Source organism: Cololabis saira, chromosome 20 (genome assembly GCF_033807715.1).
Source record: "Cololabis saira isolate AMF1-May2022 chromosome 20, fColSai1.1, whole genome shotgun sequence".
Classification (NCBI taxonomy): domain Eukaryota; kingdom Metazoa; phylum Chordata; class Actinopteri; order Beloniformes; family Belonidae; genus Cololabis; species Cololabis saira.
In genome coordinates this window covers 18848297-18866744 of record NC_084606.1, presented here as the reverse complement: position 1 = coordinate 18866744, position 18448 = coordinate 18848297, and the positions used below count along the sequence as shown (strand labels likewise).

At 40.8% G+C, this 18448-nt stretch overlaps 1 protein-coding gene across 1 annotated transcript in view; it reads left to right on the top strand.

The window, feature by feature from the left end:
- Positions 1-16955, top strand: part of col4a5 (collagen, type IV, alpha 5 (Alport syndrome)) — a 57286-nt gene extending 40331 nt beyond the window's left edge. The window contains exons 23-49 of the mRNA XM_061710561.1: positions 78-269; positions 375-543; positions 1569-1661; positions 1758-1862; positions 1993-2090; positions 2907-3057; positions 3167-3280; positions 3405-3572; positions 4010-4099; positions 4505-4651; positions 4745-4843; positions 4928-5017; positions 5157-5296; positions 5381-5507; positions 6744-6923; positions 7009-7059; positions 7149-7334; positions 11283-11416; positions 11511-11583; positions 11702-11773; positions 11922-12050; positions 12990-13088; positions 13213-13425; positions 13518-13695; positions 13776-13890; positions 14478-14650; positions 15040-16955. Coding sequence (XP_061566545.1) covers positions 78-269; positions 375-543; positions 1569-1661; positions 1758-1862; positions 1993-2090; positions 2907-3057; positions 3167-3280; positions 3405-3572; positions 4010-4099; positions 4505-4651; positions 4745-4843; positions 4928-5017; positions 5157-5296; positions 5381-5507; positions 6744-6923; positions 7009-7059; positions 7149-7334; positions 11283-11416; positions 11511-11583; positions 11702-11773; positions 11922-12050; positions 12990-13088; positions 13213-13425; positions 13518-13695; positions 13776-13890; positions 14478-14650; positions 15040-15121 — 3468 coding nt within the window. The 3' untranslated portion in view covers positions 15122-16955. The remainder of the gene's footprint in view (positions 1-77; positions 270-374; positions 544-1568; positions 1662-1757; positions 1863-1992; positions 2091-2906; positions 3058-3166; positions 3281-3404; positions 3573-4009; positions 4100-4504; positions 4652-4744; positions 4844-4927; positions 5018-5156; positions 5297-5380; positions 5508-6743; positions 6924-7008; positions 7060-7148; positions 7335-11282; positions 11417-11510; positions 11584-11701; positions 11774-11921; positions 12051-12989; positions 13089-13212; positions 13426-13517; positions 13696-13775; positions 13891-14477; positions 14651-15039) is intronic.
- Positions 16956-18448: the final 1493 nt, after the last annotated feature.

The window sequence follows — 18448 nt, the reverse complement described above, 5'->3', positions numbered from 1 at the left end:
GCTTGATACCTTGACATGTGGAAGAAGAGTTTAACTTTAATCGGTAGCTATCTAAACTGTTGTTTTTTTGTTTTTAGGGAAGCTCTGGTCCTCAAGGTCCCCCAGGTTTCCCTGGAGAGAAAGGAGATCCAGGCCAGGCCATCTCAGCCTCCGGTCAGAGAGGAGAGAAGGGAGACACTGGCTTCCCTGGATCCCCCGGTCAGCCCGGTCTGGATGGTCGACCCGGCCGTGACGGAACCCCCGGATCTCCTGGTCCCAAGGGATCTCCTGTACGCGGCTTTCACTCTATTATTCACTGATAATACGAGCTTCATACGAGACTGCAATACTTCATCCTTCATTTCTATTTGTGATTTCTATTCTCTTCCCTACAGGGTGCTCTGCAGGTAAAAGGAACACGAGGGGCCCCAGGTGAGCCAGGTGTCCCTGGCTTCCCTGGAGACAGAGGCCCAGCAGGGGCCCCTGGCTACGGACCTCCAGGTCCATCAGGAGACAAAGGTGTGCAGGGCGTTGCCGGAAGACCTGGACCTTCTGGAATACCAGGTACGAAGATTTGTTTAATGATTATTCAGTAGCAGGCTCCATCAACTACCGTATTTTCTGGACTATAAGCCGCTACTTTTTTCATAGGTTTTCAACCATGAGGCTTATACAAAGGTGCGGCTATTCTGTGGATTTTTTCTTCCACCAAATAGTTTATAGCAATACTGTGCATGATCACAACACTAGAGATTCCAGTAATGGACATCTTGTACTACCAGGTCCAAAGACAAATGCTTTAAAGAGAACTTTCATATATCGATCATTGGCTCTTTGGAATAACCTGCCCCAAAACCTCTGCAATACCCTTTTCAGTAAACTTACTTTTAAAAAGAAGTTAAAATTGTATTTGTCACTGTAAGGTTTTTTTTTTAGTATTTTGTTTTTGTTTTTTTGTTTACCATGCTTTTTTAACAACTCCCATCATGTAACTTGTTTTTAAATTGTAAGGTTTTTTAGTACTGAATACTGATATTAATTAATGTTGTATTTGTAAATCTATTTTGTATGTCTTTTATGTGGACCCCAGGAAGACTAGCTGGTCGCTACGGCGCCAGCTAATGGGGATCCCTAATAAAAAAATTAAAAAAAACGCTCGGCTGGCTCTAACCGGAATTACAATCAAAATTAAGAAAAAATAAATGCAAAGAAGAATACGCTACTTCTTCTTTAGCAGATAGAAGTAGGTAGAAGCAAACTTGCAAAGTTGCTGCCGTGTTAAAAGACACTGTTAGGAAAGGGTTTATTTAGGTACAAACATGTACATCATTTACAGTTCAAAATCCTTCTGTACATGTAGTAAATAGAGCAGATGCGGCTTGTGTGCAGGTGCGGCTTGTATATCTTTTTTTTATTATTTTTTTAAAAATAGAGCGGATGCGGCTTATATGCAGGTGTGTCTTATAGTCCAGAAAATATGGTATATCTTTGTCTATTTCAACTCATTCACCTCACCAAACACCTTTGAGATGGTCTGCTGGTAAAATGTTTTCCTGTAAATATATTTACATGTTTTATTTATTACGCAGGTGCCAAAGGTGAACCAGGTCTGGCAGTGGCAGAGAAAGGTTTACCGGGACCCAGAGGACAGGATGGTCAGCCAGGATCCCCTGGTACCGCAGGTATGCAGTTAGACTTGTTGTATAGCTCCTTTTTTTTTTTGTTGTTGTTCAGGGTAACGATAATAATATATGAACAATCTTGCCTTTCAACATCAGGTTCCCCAGGCCAGAATGGTCAGCCTGGTTTCCCTGGTTCACCAGGAGGGAAGGGTGACCCCGGACTCCCAGGCATTGGACTCCCAGGTCCCCCTGGAGTGAAAGGTTAGGTTCCTCCTCTCACTTTGGGTTTACCTTCTAATCTCCACCAGTCCTCTTCTTTACATCTGCTTGGATCCACCTTTTTGGCGTCTCTAACGTTCTCAATCTGCCCCTCGGTTCTTTTCTCCTCCAGGATTCCCAGGTATTTCCGGGCAGCCGGGTGCTCCTGGAGAACCAGGCAGACCAGGAGTAGATGGACTCCCCGGCTCCCCAGGGTTCGGGGGACCCAAGGTGGGTAGATGTGGCATAGTTTAACACATAAAGTACCCTACCTCATGTCTTTGCTCTAGTATCAGTCCCTTCCTGCTGATTGATCAGAATGAACTGTCTAACCCAGGGGTCGGCAACCTGCGGCTCTTTAGTGCCGCCCTAGTGGCTCCTGGAGCTTTTTCAAAAATGTTTGACCTTTTTTTCATTTTTTCCTTCTTTTTTTTCATTTTTTCCTTCTTTTTTTCTCTTTTTTTCCTTTTTTGATCTTTTTTTCTTTTTTCTTTTTTCCTAATCTCGACATTTCGACTTTTTCTCGAAATTTCGACTTTTTTCTCTACATTTCGACTTTTTTCAGGAAATTTTGACTATTTCCTCGACATTTCGATTTTTTTTCTCAATATTTCAACTTTTTTCTCTAAATTTCGACTTTTTTCTCAACATTTCGACTTTTTTCTCAACATTTCGACTTTTTTCTCAAGATTGTACTTCAACATTAATCATGACATTTTGACTTTTTTCTCGAAATTTTGAATTTTTTCTCGACATTTTGACTTTTTTCTCGAAATTTTGAATTTTTTCTCGACATTTCGACTTTTTTCTCGACATTTCGACTTTTTTCTAGAAGTGCATAATGAAAAAAAAAATCTTCCCCCAGTTATGACTAATATAGAAACATGCAGCATGTGTTGCCTTCATTCTAAGGTTTATACAAGACTTTTCATTTTTTGCGGCTCCAGACATATTTGTTTTTTGTGTTTTTGGTCCAATATGGCTCTTTCAACATTTTGGGTTGCAGACCCCTGGTCTAACCCATCTGTGTTTATGTGTGTGGGACAGGGTGATCCTGGCTTTGGACAGCCTGGTTCTCCTGGTTTACCAGGAATACCTGGAGCTAAAGGATTTTACGGACCAAAGGGAGATTCCGGTTTCCCTGGCTCCCCTGGTCAACCTGGACGATCTGGAGTAGATGGAGGCCCTGGACAAAAAGGTATAAATGTGTTTTTTTTTATCTTGATCATCCAGCCTGGGATGATGTTAAAGATCCATCCAGACCAAAGACATCTGACAGTAACTGGCAATCTTCTGTGTTAATGCAGGTGACGCTGGAATACCTGGCATCCCTGGCGGTCGTGGGCCACCTGGAGCTCCCTCCATTGGCGCAGTTGGGCCCCCAGGCCCTCCTGGACCTCAAGGCGCACTAGGACAACCAGGTAATACAGTAAAATCGAACTGTGTTCAACTTTCTTATGCATAATCTTCATCACGCTTAAAAAAAAATACACTGCAATGTTGTTTAAAAAGTGAGACATTAACATGATGATGTCATCCTGACAGGATTCCCTGGTGGAAACGGAGCAAAGGGAGACCCTGGTGTTCCCGGTCGAGACATCCAGGGTCCACCAGGAGACAGAGGAAGTCCAGGTTTCCCAGGTTCCCCAGGAGGAATTGGACCCGCAGGAGCCCCTGGAGGACCCGGTCGGGATGGCTTCCCTGGAGGGCCAGGTAAAATGTCATGCTAATACTGTGAAACTGTAGCCAAGAATTGATAGCCTTCGTTTTGAAATGTTTTACTGAAACCTTCGTCATTTGGCAGAATCTTGTCAGACAGGGAGCAGTTAAAAGAAAAAACCAATCAAATGTAGCATAAGTTTTTTGGTTAGGTGGTTAGGAGGTTAGAAAAGATGCTGAGGTTGCATTAGTGATATTAGAGCTAGGAGTTCATCCTTCAGAAGAAGAATAAATTCAACTACTACTGTCATTTAGCAGACGCCTTTATCCAAAGGAAATTACATAGGAGAGAACAACACAAGCAAGAAATCACATAGGATTCATTTTTATTCATTTTGAAATGTAATTTAAAATACAACATATTCATTCGTGGTTCATTTTCTAATTCAAAAGCCATCTGCCACTTTTTTTTTCTTTTTCATTGGTTGCAGGTCTGAAGGGTGACATGGGTCCCATGGGACCACCAGGACCAGGTGGTGGACCTGGCGGCCCAGGAGGACCCGGTGGTCCAGGAGCCAAAGGTAATCATGCAGCCTGTTGTTCGGTCTAAACTAAGTCACTCAGCAAAAACAATGACGTTCAATATTATTGAACCGATGATGCTTCAAGGATGGAGGCTGGAAAGTCTTCAAGAACCAAGAAAAAGAAGTCCAGTAGTCTTTGAAGATCCTCATAACAGAGGTCAAAGTGCCAGAATTACCAACAGAAATCTTTCAAGATGTGGAAAATAAAAACACATGATCAGAGCTACTGCAATGGACTGCCAGTAGTGCAACGCCAGAATTTTATTTTAAGATTTAAGATCATGACTTTTATCTTGATGCATTTTCTTTTTGAACAGAAGCTCGACAGTAAAAGTCTAGGAAAAAACCATGATGAAAAGAAAGGAACATAACCTTTCATATTCTTATCTTGATGGTTCACAGGAGAACCAGGATTCCCAGGTAGAGATGGTTCACAAGGTCCCTCTGGAGCCAAAGGAGAGAGGGGACAATCCGGAGCCCCTGGACCCCAGGGTATAAGTCAGCCAATAGCGGCTATAAAGGGAACCAAAGGAGATCTTGGACAACCAGGTACGACTCAAAAACTTGGTGCACTCCCTCAATTATCGTTTTTTATTTCAGTTTGAATCTTACAGCTACTTTTCAATGTGTTCTTTCCTGCAGGTGCATCAGGTTTCCCAGGGCAGAAAGGAGAACGTGGTGTCTCAGGTGAACCTGGGCTGCCAGGATCGGACGGACGTCCCGGAACACCAGGACCAGCGGGTATGGACTTACCGTCTGATAGATATGCAATCACAAATAGGCCCGTGGATCTCTAACTTCCTATTCGTGCCTTTTTTGGCTCAGGTCTTAAGGGTGAAGCTGGGATCCCAGGAGGCCCAGGAGGTCCTGGAGCTCCAGGACTCAAAGGCACCATTGGAGACATGGGAATTCCAGGTGGGTCACCATCCTTTTGTTATCAAGTCTTTGCTTTCCAAGCGAAACCTTTTGAGCAAAGTTCAGATTGCAGTATTTTCACTGTTGTTCATAATACCCCGCTGTCTTTTATTGAAGTTGCTCTGTAATTATACCATAGGACCAACGGGGCAAAAGGGTGAATCAGGTATTCCAGGAAGGTCAGGAGGCCCAGGTTCGCCAGGAGGGCCTGGCTTCCCTGGAGCCAAAGGAGAACCTGGTTCAGCCGGTGTTGGACCACCAGGAGTACAAGGACCAAAGGTGGGAAATTCAGCTGCTCAAATGTCTCTGATTAGTATGTCCATGGTGTTATTCATGCTCATGTTGTCGTTGCTGCTCCTGTAGGGAGACGCAGGTTCACCAGGATACCCAGGCGGTCCAGGACAGAAGGGAAGCCCAGGACCATCCGGTCTCCCAGGAGGTCCAGGAGGTCCAGGCTTCAAAGGCGACCCCGGTCTCCCAGGATTCCAAGGTAAATGTGGATTGTCACCACATGAAGTTAAATTATGTATTAAAATCAAAGTTAAGCAGTTACCAAAAAGTCATGGATGAAAGTCAGTAGGGGTGTAACAATATATCGTGCCACGAAATTTCGCGATACAAAAACGTCACAATACGTGTAGTGGAGGTGACAAAGTGTATCGCGATATTGGGTTATTAATATTAATCCATTGTGTTGACTAGAAACGCGCATCCGGCCGCGACCGTGCGGACCAAAATCTTCCTCCGCTCAGAAGAAACTAGTCCCGTTTTGCACTCCCGATCACGGGACTCTTGGGGGGTTTTGAGCTCTGAATTTTTAAGTCTGGTGTAGAGTTAAGCCTTACCTTATTAAATTAAACCTTTTTCGGGTCGTGAGTAGGATATAAACGGGGACAACTTCTGCTGAACTCCAGTGTACTTTAATGTCCCTCAACAGTGTAGGATTTTAGAGCATCAACACAGCACCTAGTGCTGTATCACTCCGCCCAATCTAAAACAGACTAATCACTACAGATAAACTGACTAGTGTAATTATAGTCCCTGATTTACATCAGAATATAAAGAATATATTTATAAAATAATGAACCCTGAATTACCAAAATAACCTTCTTAACAAAAATAAATCTCCTCTTACACTTATAAGGTGAGCATGAATCAATCTTTTTTATCATGTAAAATTGTATGTATTTATTTACTTTTATTTATTTAATTAATTTTAGTTGTTAAATTTCTGGAAAAGAAAAAAGTCAAATCATACATGAGAGAAACTATTCAGTTTGTGGCTAAATATTTGTACTTGTATGAAACTGAAGATGCATAATGCAAACCTGACATTTACTTTTAGTTCAGTTTGTGGAAAATGGTTGGCCTGGATTGCTCTTTAAAACTTAAACAGTTATAAAGCATTACAAACTGTAACAATAGGGCAAACGTACAGCATTGTTTTATATTTTGTGTCTTTCAAATAAAAGACATTTTTTTCCAGTCATATGTTCCTCATTCAAGGTTGTTAAAAAAATACTGCTATAATATCGTATCGTATCGTATCGTTATCGTGACCTCAATATCGTGTATCGTACCGTATTGTGAGATTAGTGTCGTTCGTGATCGTTACACCCCTACCAAAAAGTCATTGATGAAAGTCAGTGATGTTTTTTCGAAGATACACATTTTGGTCTTGGTCTTTGAGCATCTTTTTTCTTTTTTCCTTTTTCCTGCCTGTTAGGTTCCCCCGGTATCCCCGGCGCAAAGGGTCTTGACGGTGGTCCCGGTGCTCCTGGGCTACCTGGATCTGCAGGTAGACCAGGAGAGTCCGGTCGACCAGGAGGACCTGGACTGCCTGGGGACAAGGGTCAGGCGGGTCGGGATGGAATTCCAGGACCAGCCGGAGTCAAAGGAGACCCAGGTAAGTCACTCACAGATGAGTAGGATCAGTGAGGATTCTTTTGGCGTATTCGGCTTGGGTTCACATCCTCTTATTTCTACCACAGGTCTTCCCGGTTATGGTGGTCCTGGTACTCCAGGAATTCCAGGGGGTCCAGGTGAGTTACAGCTCACTATACTGTATTTGTATATTTATTGAGTGCCATGTTATTCACCATCATTTTTCTATCTCTTCCCTGGTGTGAAGGTGCCAAGGGAGAGCCAGGTCTTCCTGGTCCCTCTGGTAGTCCTGGTTTCCCCGGTAGTAAGGGAGATGGCGGCTTCCCAGGATCTCCAGGCCCTCCAGGGAATTCAGGTCCTCAAGGGTCTCCAGGACCAGCTTACCAGGGCCCTAAAGGGCTCCAAGGACCCCCTGGACCACCTGGAAGAGGAGGTAAATCACTTGGATAATATTTGCCTTCACACATACATCTGGAATTTGCTGCCTGGTCTTTTGTTGCAGAAGAAAGTAAAATATAGAGGTGAATATCATCCCCTGGCACAACCGTGTGGATGAATATAGAAACAATAACTTGATCCAGTTCAAAACTGAGATACCTGTGGTTTTTGTTTTCAACTATCCAGCATAAAAACCAGACAGTGAATTCCAGAAACTCCACCTGAAACTTGAATGCTTTCATCCTGATGTCATTTGATTTGCATGGGATGTTGTCTCACCAATCAAGACCACCGGAATTAAAAGATGTATCACTTTGTAGCACCAACACACCTCTTTTTCACCAGGACATGTTGGGTTACTCCTCCACTTGCATCAATCACAACGCCCTCAGAAAGAATGTCTTCCACATTGTTGTGCCTATGTAATCATCTTCTTTTTTTTTTAATCCAACAATCCATCCATCCTCATGTCTCCTCACCCCCTTTTCCTCCTCATCTCGTCCCATTAAGGGGGACTCTGATTTCTTTTTTTATCTTGTCTTTCTTCAGCCCTCAGGTACTCCAAATGTGTTTGTGTGTTTGGTCATATAAACTAGCCTGTGTCCTTTGTGGATCATTTTTGAAGATAAAGTGAAAACACCTGAGTCAAACACAAACTCAAAAAACTTTTTGAGATGCTCCTTAGTTGATGTGTTAAACTGACACATGTCCAAACCATCTATTGTTTCCATGAACAATACATTTAGAGAGTAGATAAGAGTATAATGAGTTTGTGTCTGGCTTTGTGTCCCCACTGTGTTTTGTTCCACCAATCAAGTCATCTGCATGGACACTGTTCATCCCAGCACAGACGCACTTGTCCATTCACAAGAACAAACAAGCCTCACACAGTGCTGGTCAAAGTGGAGACACCACCTGACCCACAGCTCTGAAAAATCTCAATCAGACAAAAGAAAATATATACATGTTAGGGCTGGGCGATTTTGGACAAAAATAAAATCCCGATATTTTTCTCTGAAAACCGGATTTTCGATTTCGATTTTTTTGGTAAAACTACAAAAGACAATGGAATAAATGGTTTAAAATATTTTATCTTTATTTTTAAAGAAAAATAGCAAACAAATTTCCCTATTGGGAATGAAGTGCAATTGAAAGATATTGTAAATCCTCCTTGAGTTTAGTAAAGTGACAACATTTACAATTTTCTTGACCAAACAAAGATGACTAGACTCATGCAGCCAGCTGAAAAAAAGGAAAATCGATTTTCCGATTTTCCTTTTTTTAACATCGATTGTGATTAATAAATCCGATTTAGATTTAAAATCGATTAATTGCACAGCCCTAATAGATGTGTAAAAAAAAAAAAAAAAAAAAAATCAGTCCCTTCTGAAAACAATGGAGAGTTTAAATACAGGTATCAACTGCTGTTTCAGGAAACTTTAAGCTATTTAGATTACAAAGATGTGACCTGATTCGTTTTCAAAACAAATCAACTGACTGCTTAGAAAACAGAATTCGTCCATAATGAAAGTTTATATACATGGAAAATCATATCATCGGAAAACTGTTTTGAACAACGATTGTCACCCTACTTCCACACTGTGTGAGGCTTTAAAAGAGTTTTTTTTTATCTGAATGTCAGGATGACAAAAATGATGCTATGAAATCTCAATCCCTGTTCCATGTGGCTTGGCTCCGCCCACTGCGGTGCGGCCCCGCCTCTCCACGTGACAACTCTTGCACCCGGCTCCCGCAGGTCCCTCAGGTCAGACGAACGGCATCCGGACTTCTCTTGCACGTCCCTCACAGTAACACTGACTGTGTTTACGTTCACCCCCTGAAGTGAAAAATCCTGTTGGGAAATCAATGCATCTTCTATCTGTTTCCCCCTAATGACTCTCTTCTTTCACTTTCCATGCACACTAGGGTAGTGTAGCCCACACTTAACAAGTAAGCACCTTTTAAAAATAAAATAATATTGTAATTTAAAGAATAGCATGCATTTAAGTTTAATTCCCACATATGGAGTTTGCTTGCTGAATAGCATGTAGGTGTTGTCAAATTTGATCTAACGTTCATGATGTGTTATTAATGTTTAATTTATGCACAAAAACAGAGGGTATAACTAACTCACTTAAGAAATCAAAAAATTCTTTATGTGTTGTGTCACACTCTTTAATACCTTTTCTATGAAGATTACTGACATGGATATTTGCCTCTGTCCAAGCATCGATACATAGTTAATATTTTGTTTTACACTTAAAAAAAAAAAAAAAACTTAAAATTTACTCCCATCGAGCGGCCGTTTGCAAGCTCCTAGTTCCCAAAACATGAGTTTCGACCGGCTGATTTTACTCACCAGATTCATAAACGAGATGAACAGATAAGAGATTAGTGCACTTTGCAGCTTGTGTTGAAGAAGGTAAACCTTTTCACAACTAACTTTTTATCCTTTATTTTTATCGGAAATCCAATTGTAGAATTTGAAACTTATAGAGCTTTTTACCTCTAGGTAAAACTGTTCCCTTGCTTCTATAAAACTGATAGTTTTAATTGATTTTACATATATATATATATATATTTATATATTTATTTTTTTGCAACCGTCATACATTTCAGAGGTCTGCAGTATGGTGGGAGCAAGTCTTGAGATATTTGAAGGTGCTGTTAAGAGATACTTGAAACCAGGCAGTGTAGCTTTAAAGGACAAGGCTCATAAAAAGACCAAAACCAACAACTATTTCAGCCCTTTTATACTTGAATTGGGCAGAAGCGCCGCTTCAGACTTAGATGTTGTTAAAGTTACTGGTGGGACTATCAGCGTATCGCAAGAGAACGTTGTTATGTGTGAGTGGGATCTTTTCAAGGCTTGTTTTGGTCTTTTTAGGACTTATGACTAAGATTTGTTGGCTGTAGGAACAAAACCACCCATATACAGTACTTTAAAGGTAATATGTGTAAATGTTAAAATGACAGCAACTTAAAAAAGACCATCCATATCATCACAAAATGTAAGCAGTTCGCTGAGCTTGTTTCTGCACTGTTGCTTTCCTCTGTCTAAACCTCCTCTTCTGTTTTTGCCCTGTGCCTTCAACTTGGCTCCGCTTTACCTGGGAATTGTGGGAACTCCTATGTCCTCCAGGTTAGATCCAATGGTTTGATGGTTTTGCTCCACATTATCCCTGTTGCAGGCTTTTGATTGTGTTTTATCAGGGCTGGATTTAAACGTGTCTCACTGTTTTTTTGACCCTGTCTTTTCCCTACAGAACAGGCTGGTTGTGTCACACAGGACCCATAAACATAATCATACACACTGTTTTACAGGCTCATCTTTACCCACAAACCTTCATTTTCATGTTGTTTATTTAGCATAAAAGTTACTCACAAAATATATGTCTTTCCTTTTTTTTAATCTTTTCAGGAAATCACTGTTCTTTAGATGCAATTGACAAGTTGAAATGGAGCTAAATACAAGAACAACTTGGTGCTCGTTAAGTCAAAATAGTAGATGTTTTTTTTCTGCTATATGCGATTTTTTTAATGTAGGCTAAAATAATCTGGAAGTTTTTTGCCTTTTAAACCATAAAAACGTTGATCTAATCGCTAGTCAAGATTGTAGATATACAGCTTCTCTGTGTATTCGTTGCAATTTATTTATTCATAATTCATCATTCATTTAGCACAGAAATACCTTCTATTTTACGGTAAAATCCTGGCAGCGGTGGTTGCCAGAATTTCACCATAAAAGATAAAACTGGGGTTTTTAACAGTGTATATTTTCAGGCAGTGAGACAATCCAAGAGCGTAACCACCTAATGTGATCTGAAACTAAATGCATTTTAAAGGTCAAGAAGGAATGAACATGTAAATGTGATGCCAGCACAGTTGTGTCGTGCTGCTCCTCTATCGTGATGTTCCTGACCTCTCACCTGTGCATGTGAAGGTTCACCTGGCCCACAAGGTGCCCGTGGACCCCCAGGAAGTGGCGGCCTTAAGGGAGACAAGGGAATTCCAGGCTCTCCAGGCCAGCCTGGCTTCCCGGGAAGTAAAGGAGACCCTGGTGTTTCAGGATTACCGGTAAAAACCTTTCATAAGTTATAGGAGGTTATTTCCACCTGCTGTTGAAACTTTAGGAATCAAACTAACCATGTGCACCTCTTTATTTTCCCAGGGCTCCCCTGGTTTCCCTGGCGGCTCCGGAGGCAAAGGAGACGTTGGACTGCCTGGTGTCCCAGGATTCCCTGGTTAGCTTGCAATAACGACATTTAGGGGGGGCTTCCTTAACATCCAAAAAATGCATTTCAGCCTCAGATTTTCATTATAAGCAACTCCAAGACATTTTGTTGTTTATGTTTCTCCCAGGACAAAAAGGAGACCCAGGTTCCCCCGGTGCATCCGGCCTTTCTGGAGATCCTGGTGATGTTGGAGCACCTGGTGGGTGAACACACTCGGATATTTAGCTAGAGTGAAATGCAAGCTAAACTACAAACAATAAGAGTTTATGTCAGTATAGCCCATGAAAGAATTCCTGTTTTGTCTTTTTAAATCAGTACAGTATAATAAGCCAATTTCTTGTAACTAGGTCTTCCTGGTGACAATGCGGTACCTCCACCTCCCTACACTGTGAAAGGAGATCCAGGAATCCCTGGATCTCCAGGCGGCCCTGGTTCTCAGGGAGCACCCGGTTCCCCTGGACGTGACGGATCCCCTGGTACGTTTTCTTTTAAACAATAAAATATAATCTTACTGACTGTTGAGTAAACCTTTTGGCACATTCAGGATTTGACGGTAGAGACAGGAAGCATGAACACTTTAAGCTTTTAGGTATCCAAAATGTTCTGGTACAGAATTACTTTTCATACTGGAATGAATTCTCTTATTTGATTTGATTTGATTTGATTTGATTTGATTTGATCTTTATTCATCTTGAACAAAACAATTTAAAACACATACATCAACAATAATAATAAAGCACAACCAGTTTTGTTCAAGAAGGGACAGGAAGAAGCAAATGCTTATCTAGTCCGGCCCCTTCTTGCAATATAAGAATATCCGATATATAAAAGAATAATAATAGCAATAATAATAATAATAACAATAATACATATATACAGTATATACCCTTCTTCTTGACATATAAAAGTATGTCAATATAAAAGTAATTAAAAGACATGTGAATCAATAATAAAAGTAGCTAAAACGAAAGGCATCAAGCACAGTAGAGAAGGAAAAAAAAGTCAATGAAAAAAAACAAAAACAATCACCATAATAAAAGTAGCTAAAAAAGAAAGAAAAGCATCATGCACAGAAGAAAAAAAGACAATGAAAAAATAATAAAATAAAAAATCATGGTCATTATAACATCAATTGTTGGTAGTTCAGTATGAGAATCTGCTTATAGCAGCGTTTGAATAGCCTGATGTTTTTGCAGACCTTCACACTTTCATCAAGATTGTTCCAGAGTGTTATACCATACACTGAAATGCACATCTTTTTTATATTCAATAAAATGTTTTAAAACTATTTTAAAATTCTGACTTCATGGATTTGCAAGCAATCCATTTTTAAAGGTATTAATCATTCAAACGTCTTCAAATCTCATTATTTGAGCTGAGCTAAGTGTCTTGTTTTCTTATCTCTCCCCTCTCAGGCGGGCCTGGTGGTCCTGGAGATCCTGGTTCTGAAGGTCCTCCGGGTTTCAGTGGCGCTCCTGGCAGAAAGGGTGACAACGGACCTGCTGGTCAGCCTGGTGAGTTACATGCAAAGTCCAGTTCATCCCGAGAGTTTCCAGAAAAAAAATGTTCTTTGTTTTTATGCTGTGACCCAGAGGTGCAACTTTCTTGTCCAACGTTGACTGTTTTCTCTTATCCCAGGTGGTCGTGGGTTCCCCGGCCCTCCTGGTTCAGACGGGCCACAGGGCCCGCCCGGTCTTCCTGGATCGGTCTCTGCAGCTCACGGCTTCCTCATCACCAGGCACAGCCAGACCGGGGAAGTGCCCTACTGTCCCGATGGAACCTCCCCGATCTACGATGGGTATTCTCTGCTGTATGTTCAGGGCAACGAGCGGGCGCACGGACAGGACCTCGGTACGAAAGGCTTCCGTTTAATAAAACCTTTCTTTACCCGGAGGCTGCGTAAGGATTCTTCCATAACTTTCTCTGTCGCTCCCTCTTTGCAGGCACAGCCGGCAGCTGCCTGCGCAGATTCAGCACCATGCCCTTCATGTTCTGCAACATCAACAATGTCTGCAACTTCGCCTCCCGTAACGACTACTCCTACTGGCTGTCCACACCGCAGCCCATGCCCATGTCCATGGCAGTCATCACTGGGGAGAGCATCAAGCCCTTCATCAGCAGGTAGGCATGCATGGAGGAAAAACACAGAAGACTGCTGCTAAATGTTGGATGATGTGTAACCTCTATCCTTGTGTGTGAAGATGCTCGGTCTGTGAAGCTCCAGCCATGGTGATCGCAATCCACAGTCAGACAATCCAGATCCCCAGTTGCCCTAGAAGCTGGGAACCACTATGGATTGGATACTCCTTCATGATGGTAGGTGGACACATCATCATCTTGTTCACTCATTTTATTCATATTTTTGAAGTTCCTCACCATGAAATGTTGATTGAAAGTTCATCTTTCAGAGAAAAGGTTCTTGCAATTTGAGAAAACTTTTGAGAGGAGATGGCGGCAAGTTTTGGACATTTGCACATGATCAGTACAGTATTATAACTTGTCCAAGTGGTTTTTAAAGGGACATATTGTGAAGAATAAAACATTTTTGAAGAGGCTTTATAATTCATCTCCTTTGAAGTAAATTTCATTTTTGGGAATTCCACCCTGTCAAAACTCAGTTAGGTCATTGCGCTAAACTTCCTACATTGAAGCATTTAAACACTAACACAAACACAAATCCCTCATACACTCACTTTGTATATAGTATTTTAACTATATTTTACTGTTTAACTTCATTTCAAATCTGTTTGCACCACTATTTTTATCTTATTTATTTTATTTTTATTTATTTTATGTCGGACAAGAGGGAAACTTACTTTCGATTTCTTGTATTTTATGAAAAATTGACAATAAAGATGACTTTGACTTTTGACACTCATCTGAAATCCCACGTGTCCCTGCAGCACACCAGCGCCGGGGCCGAGGGCTCCGGTCAGGCCTTGGCCTCCCCTGGATCCTGCCTGGAGGAGTTCCGCAGCGCTCCGTTCATTGAGTGCCACGGCAGAGGGACGTGCAACTACTACGGAAACTCCTACAGCTTCTGGCTGGCCACCGTGGAGGAGGGCGACATGTTCAGGTACGGACACACCTGCCAGGCTGGTGCTGTGGTGTTTGAAGGAGGTTGTAAGTCGGACTCATCATGTTAGCCTAGCCCACTTATACGGTACACAGGCTTATGGTGGCTCCATCACAGCTCCTGGGTCACATGTGTTTGGTTTTGATTTGGAAAATCATCTTCCATGAAGCCAAATAGGTTTTTTAACATCTTGAAAACGGTAAAAAATTCAATAAATAACTTTTTTTATCATATATTACATGAACATTTTCATTACTGAGAAAGAAAAAGAATCTGTGGATAGTATAAACCAAAGTTGCTACATGTTTTTTGTCCTACTTCTTTTTTAAAGAACCTTTCCCATATATCCATCTGTCCTAAGCATTGTTTGTTTACTCTGGCCCTCACAGGAAACCCCAGTCAGAGACCTTGAAGGCGGGTAACCTACGGACACGCGTCAGCCGCTGCGTGGTCTGCATGAAGAGGACGTAACGGCACACGGCAACGAGCAGAGCCACCGTTGCCAGCGGGACGCCCAATCAAGAACATGAGAGAATTGGCTCACGTGATGGGGGGAAGTCATCGGCCCCGGCTGTCGGCATGGTGTCAAGATGCAATTCCAATGATGCATTATCTTCCGGCAATATAAACAATCTCCAAAAAAAAAAAACACAAAAAAAACCAATGGTGCTACTGTGCAACACAGCTTAAAAAAAAAAGAAAAAAAAGAGAAAAAAAAACTGACATAACAAATTCTTACATTTAGTCTTTTTTTTTTTTTTTCTTAAGAAGTACCTCAAATTGAAAGCAGAGAAAAAATCCACTAAATGGTGCCATGATGGATGTGTGACAACAAAAGTGCTTTTTCTTCAGTCTTTTCACCTTTTCACCCAAAAGAATCATTGTGTTCTTTCTCTCTTTCTGAAATCACGATTGATGCATCAGTGCAACAAATCTGTGATACTTTTTGTCATTTTTATTTTATCTTATTTTTTTTTTTTTTTGCCTTATCAATGAGTGAATGGTCTCCACGGTTACCAAATCGGCACTTTGACTTCGGAACATCCAGGATGAGAGATGCACTGATGATGAGCTTTCCTTAGTGAGACTGACTGCCTTTTTTACTGCTAGTTCTTCATTCACACGCTCCTTCCTCTGTCGCTCTGTCACTCTCCCATTCAACGTTACATTGGGTTGTACTAATCCCGCTGTAGCCCGCCCGCTAACCACTACCTTACACCGTCTTCCTCCCACTTCTTATTTTGTAAGTAATGAAATGTGTATATTGTGTAAAACACCTTTTTAGTGTAGTAGGTCTTGAATCAGTACCAGCTGTTTGTTATGACTATTTTTCCAGGTTCTCTTTAGCTCATACGCTCACACATGCACACACACATATTACTTGATCACTCACTGACGCACGTCAACTCAGATATTGTACAAAGTAAGGCTTTTATGAATGAAACAGTATTTTATATATAATAAATATATATTTGAAAAAAAAGAGGATAAAAGTATAAACTTTATTTGGTTGTGGGGGAGATTGTTCTCGGTGTTCAACCACATAACAGTCATGCATTTCACAGAAAAATAAAACTAACTACTGACCACAGAAAGAGCCATTTTTCCCTCAAATGCAGCAGTCTTGTATGATATTAACAATATCTCATGAAACTTTTGTATTCAATTTGTAGAATGGTTAAATGCTAAAGTCAAGTAAAGGGGGTTTGCTTTGTAGTTACTCTAGTGTTTTAGGAACGTAACATATCTGTATGGAGATGGATTTGGATTAAAGCTTGGCTACTCGATGAGAAAACCGCAACAAATGTTTTGTGTCCTTTACATTTCCAGGTGCTGGGCATTGCTGTAAAAAAGAGCTCCTCAGGGTTTTGGGTTCTGCTTGTTTTGTTCACCCAAAATCTTTCAAACCCACTAGTGTACCCCGGCTCGATTTTTTTGTTCTTTCTTTTTATTTTTTTTTTAAAACTGATTCGAGCGTTTACGCTTTTCAAACACAGGATTGCTGCGTTTGTATATTCAAATCAGGTCCCCGGTGTGACGTCTTCCTCGCATCAGGCGGGAGCCCTCCTGATGTACTGTAAGTCTGCGAGAGCTGGTATTTTTCTTTTTTATAAGGGGAAGGAAATATTTTTCCTGTGATTTTATTGTTATTTTTATTTTTCAGAACTGCTTTTATGATTTCTCATGTTGTCAACCTGGGGTACGATTAAAAAAATGTTTGTTTTTTTCTGTTTTGTTTTCATGTTATGTTACTCAGAAGTTGTTATAAACTTTTAAGACTGAAATAAATACTATGTCCAACATCTTTGGAAAATCCATACCCATCATTGTGGAAAACAGCTGAACCATACAGTTCTAAACATTATCACTTCTACTTTTACTCACTATAGCTTTTTAACTTTATTTTTAAACATGAAAATTATCATTCAACACCACAAGTGCAGTAGGAAAACATTACAATGTCATAAAAGGTAGCTTACCTCTTGATACAAAATGACTGATGTGTATTTCATTTAAAGCCACTATACGTAACAATACCACTTCTGACCACACAGTGGCAGCAAAAGAAGCATTCAGCTTTTAGTCCCATAAGACAGAACAAACGCCTCTAGTGGGACAAGGTGGTATATTGCAAAAGCAGCCCTGTTAGAATTAAGCCTAATAGTCCACAAATTTAATCAAAATTGTTTTATTTTCAGCAAAAATATCTCTGCCAATGGGGTAAGACCCATTTTTGTTGACTAGAATTTGTAAAACTAGCAAAATAGTCTAAAATACTCTGTTTTTTCATATGTAAAAATATTAGTTTTGGAAGTGTAAATGTCAACATGGTGATTAATAATCCCTTCATGTGGTTAGAAGTGTTAGTGCTACATAGGGTGACTTTAATGTGAGTGGAACGAGTGATACACCTTCAGGAAAACCTAATGTGTCAGATTCCCAAAAGTTAAGAGAAATCAAACACATTTGAACCTGACATGATGCTGTAGCTGTAGTAAACGGTTGTCCACGTGAGAACTGTGGACGGCATCGCTTACTCAAAGACAAACAACAATGTTGTCTGAGGAATCAGGTGAAAAAGCATTCGTCTCCTTATAGTTTTCTTCTGGTTTTGCTTCTATTTCTTTTTTTTTTTTAGTCACGCTTGCATATTTCAGATGCAAGTTCAGGAAAAAGGAGGGGACAAGAAAGAAGAGACTGTGCAGACATGTCATCTATGGCAGATTTCCAATAATGAAAACTAAGACTAACCAAAAAGAGCACAAAGGTCTCTCACATTTGCTAAAAAACAATGACAAAAAACGTTTTAACATCTTGATAATCCCGGAGAAAAATATTCTGTGGACACAGAATTGGAAGGTTTGGAGTAAAACTAACACAGTATTTCAGAATAAGATCACCAATCATGGTGGTGGTCTGGGGAGGCTTTGCTGCTTCAGGACCCTGATAACTTCTCTACTAGAAAATCCTGAGGGAGAAAGTCCAGCTGTCAGTTCGTGACCTTAAGGGTTATGCAACCAGAGAACGATCTGAAGCACACGAGCAACTCCACTTCTGAATGGCTCAAAGAAAAAAAAAAAGCAAAATGAAGGTTTTGAAGTGGTGTACTAAAGTCTGGACTTCAAACCTACTGAGATGCTCTGGCTCGTTCATGCTCGAAACCCCTCCAATATATCTGGGCATTTGAAACCACCATCAATACAAAACTGACAAAATACAGTCCGTTCCCTTTGTTTGTGGTGCCTCAGCTTCAAAATATGTTGTTTAGACTTGTAGGGTACTGTGACACCACAAAGC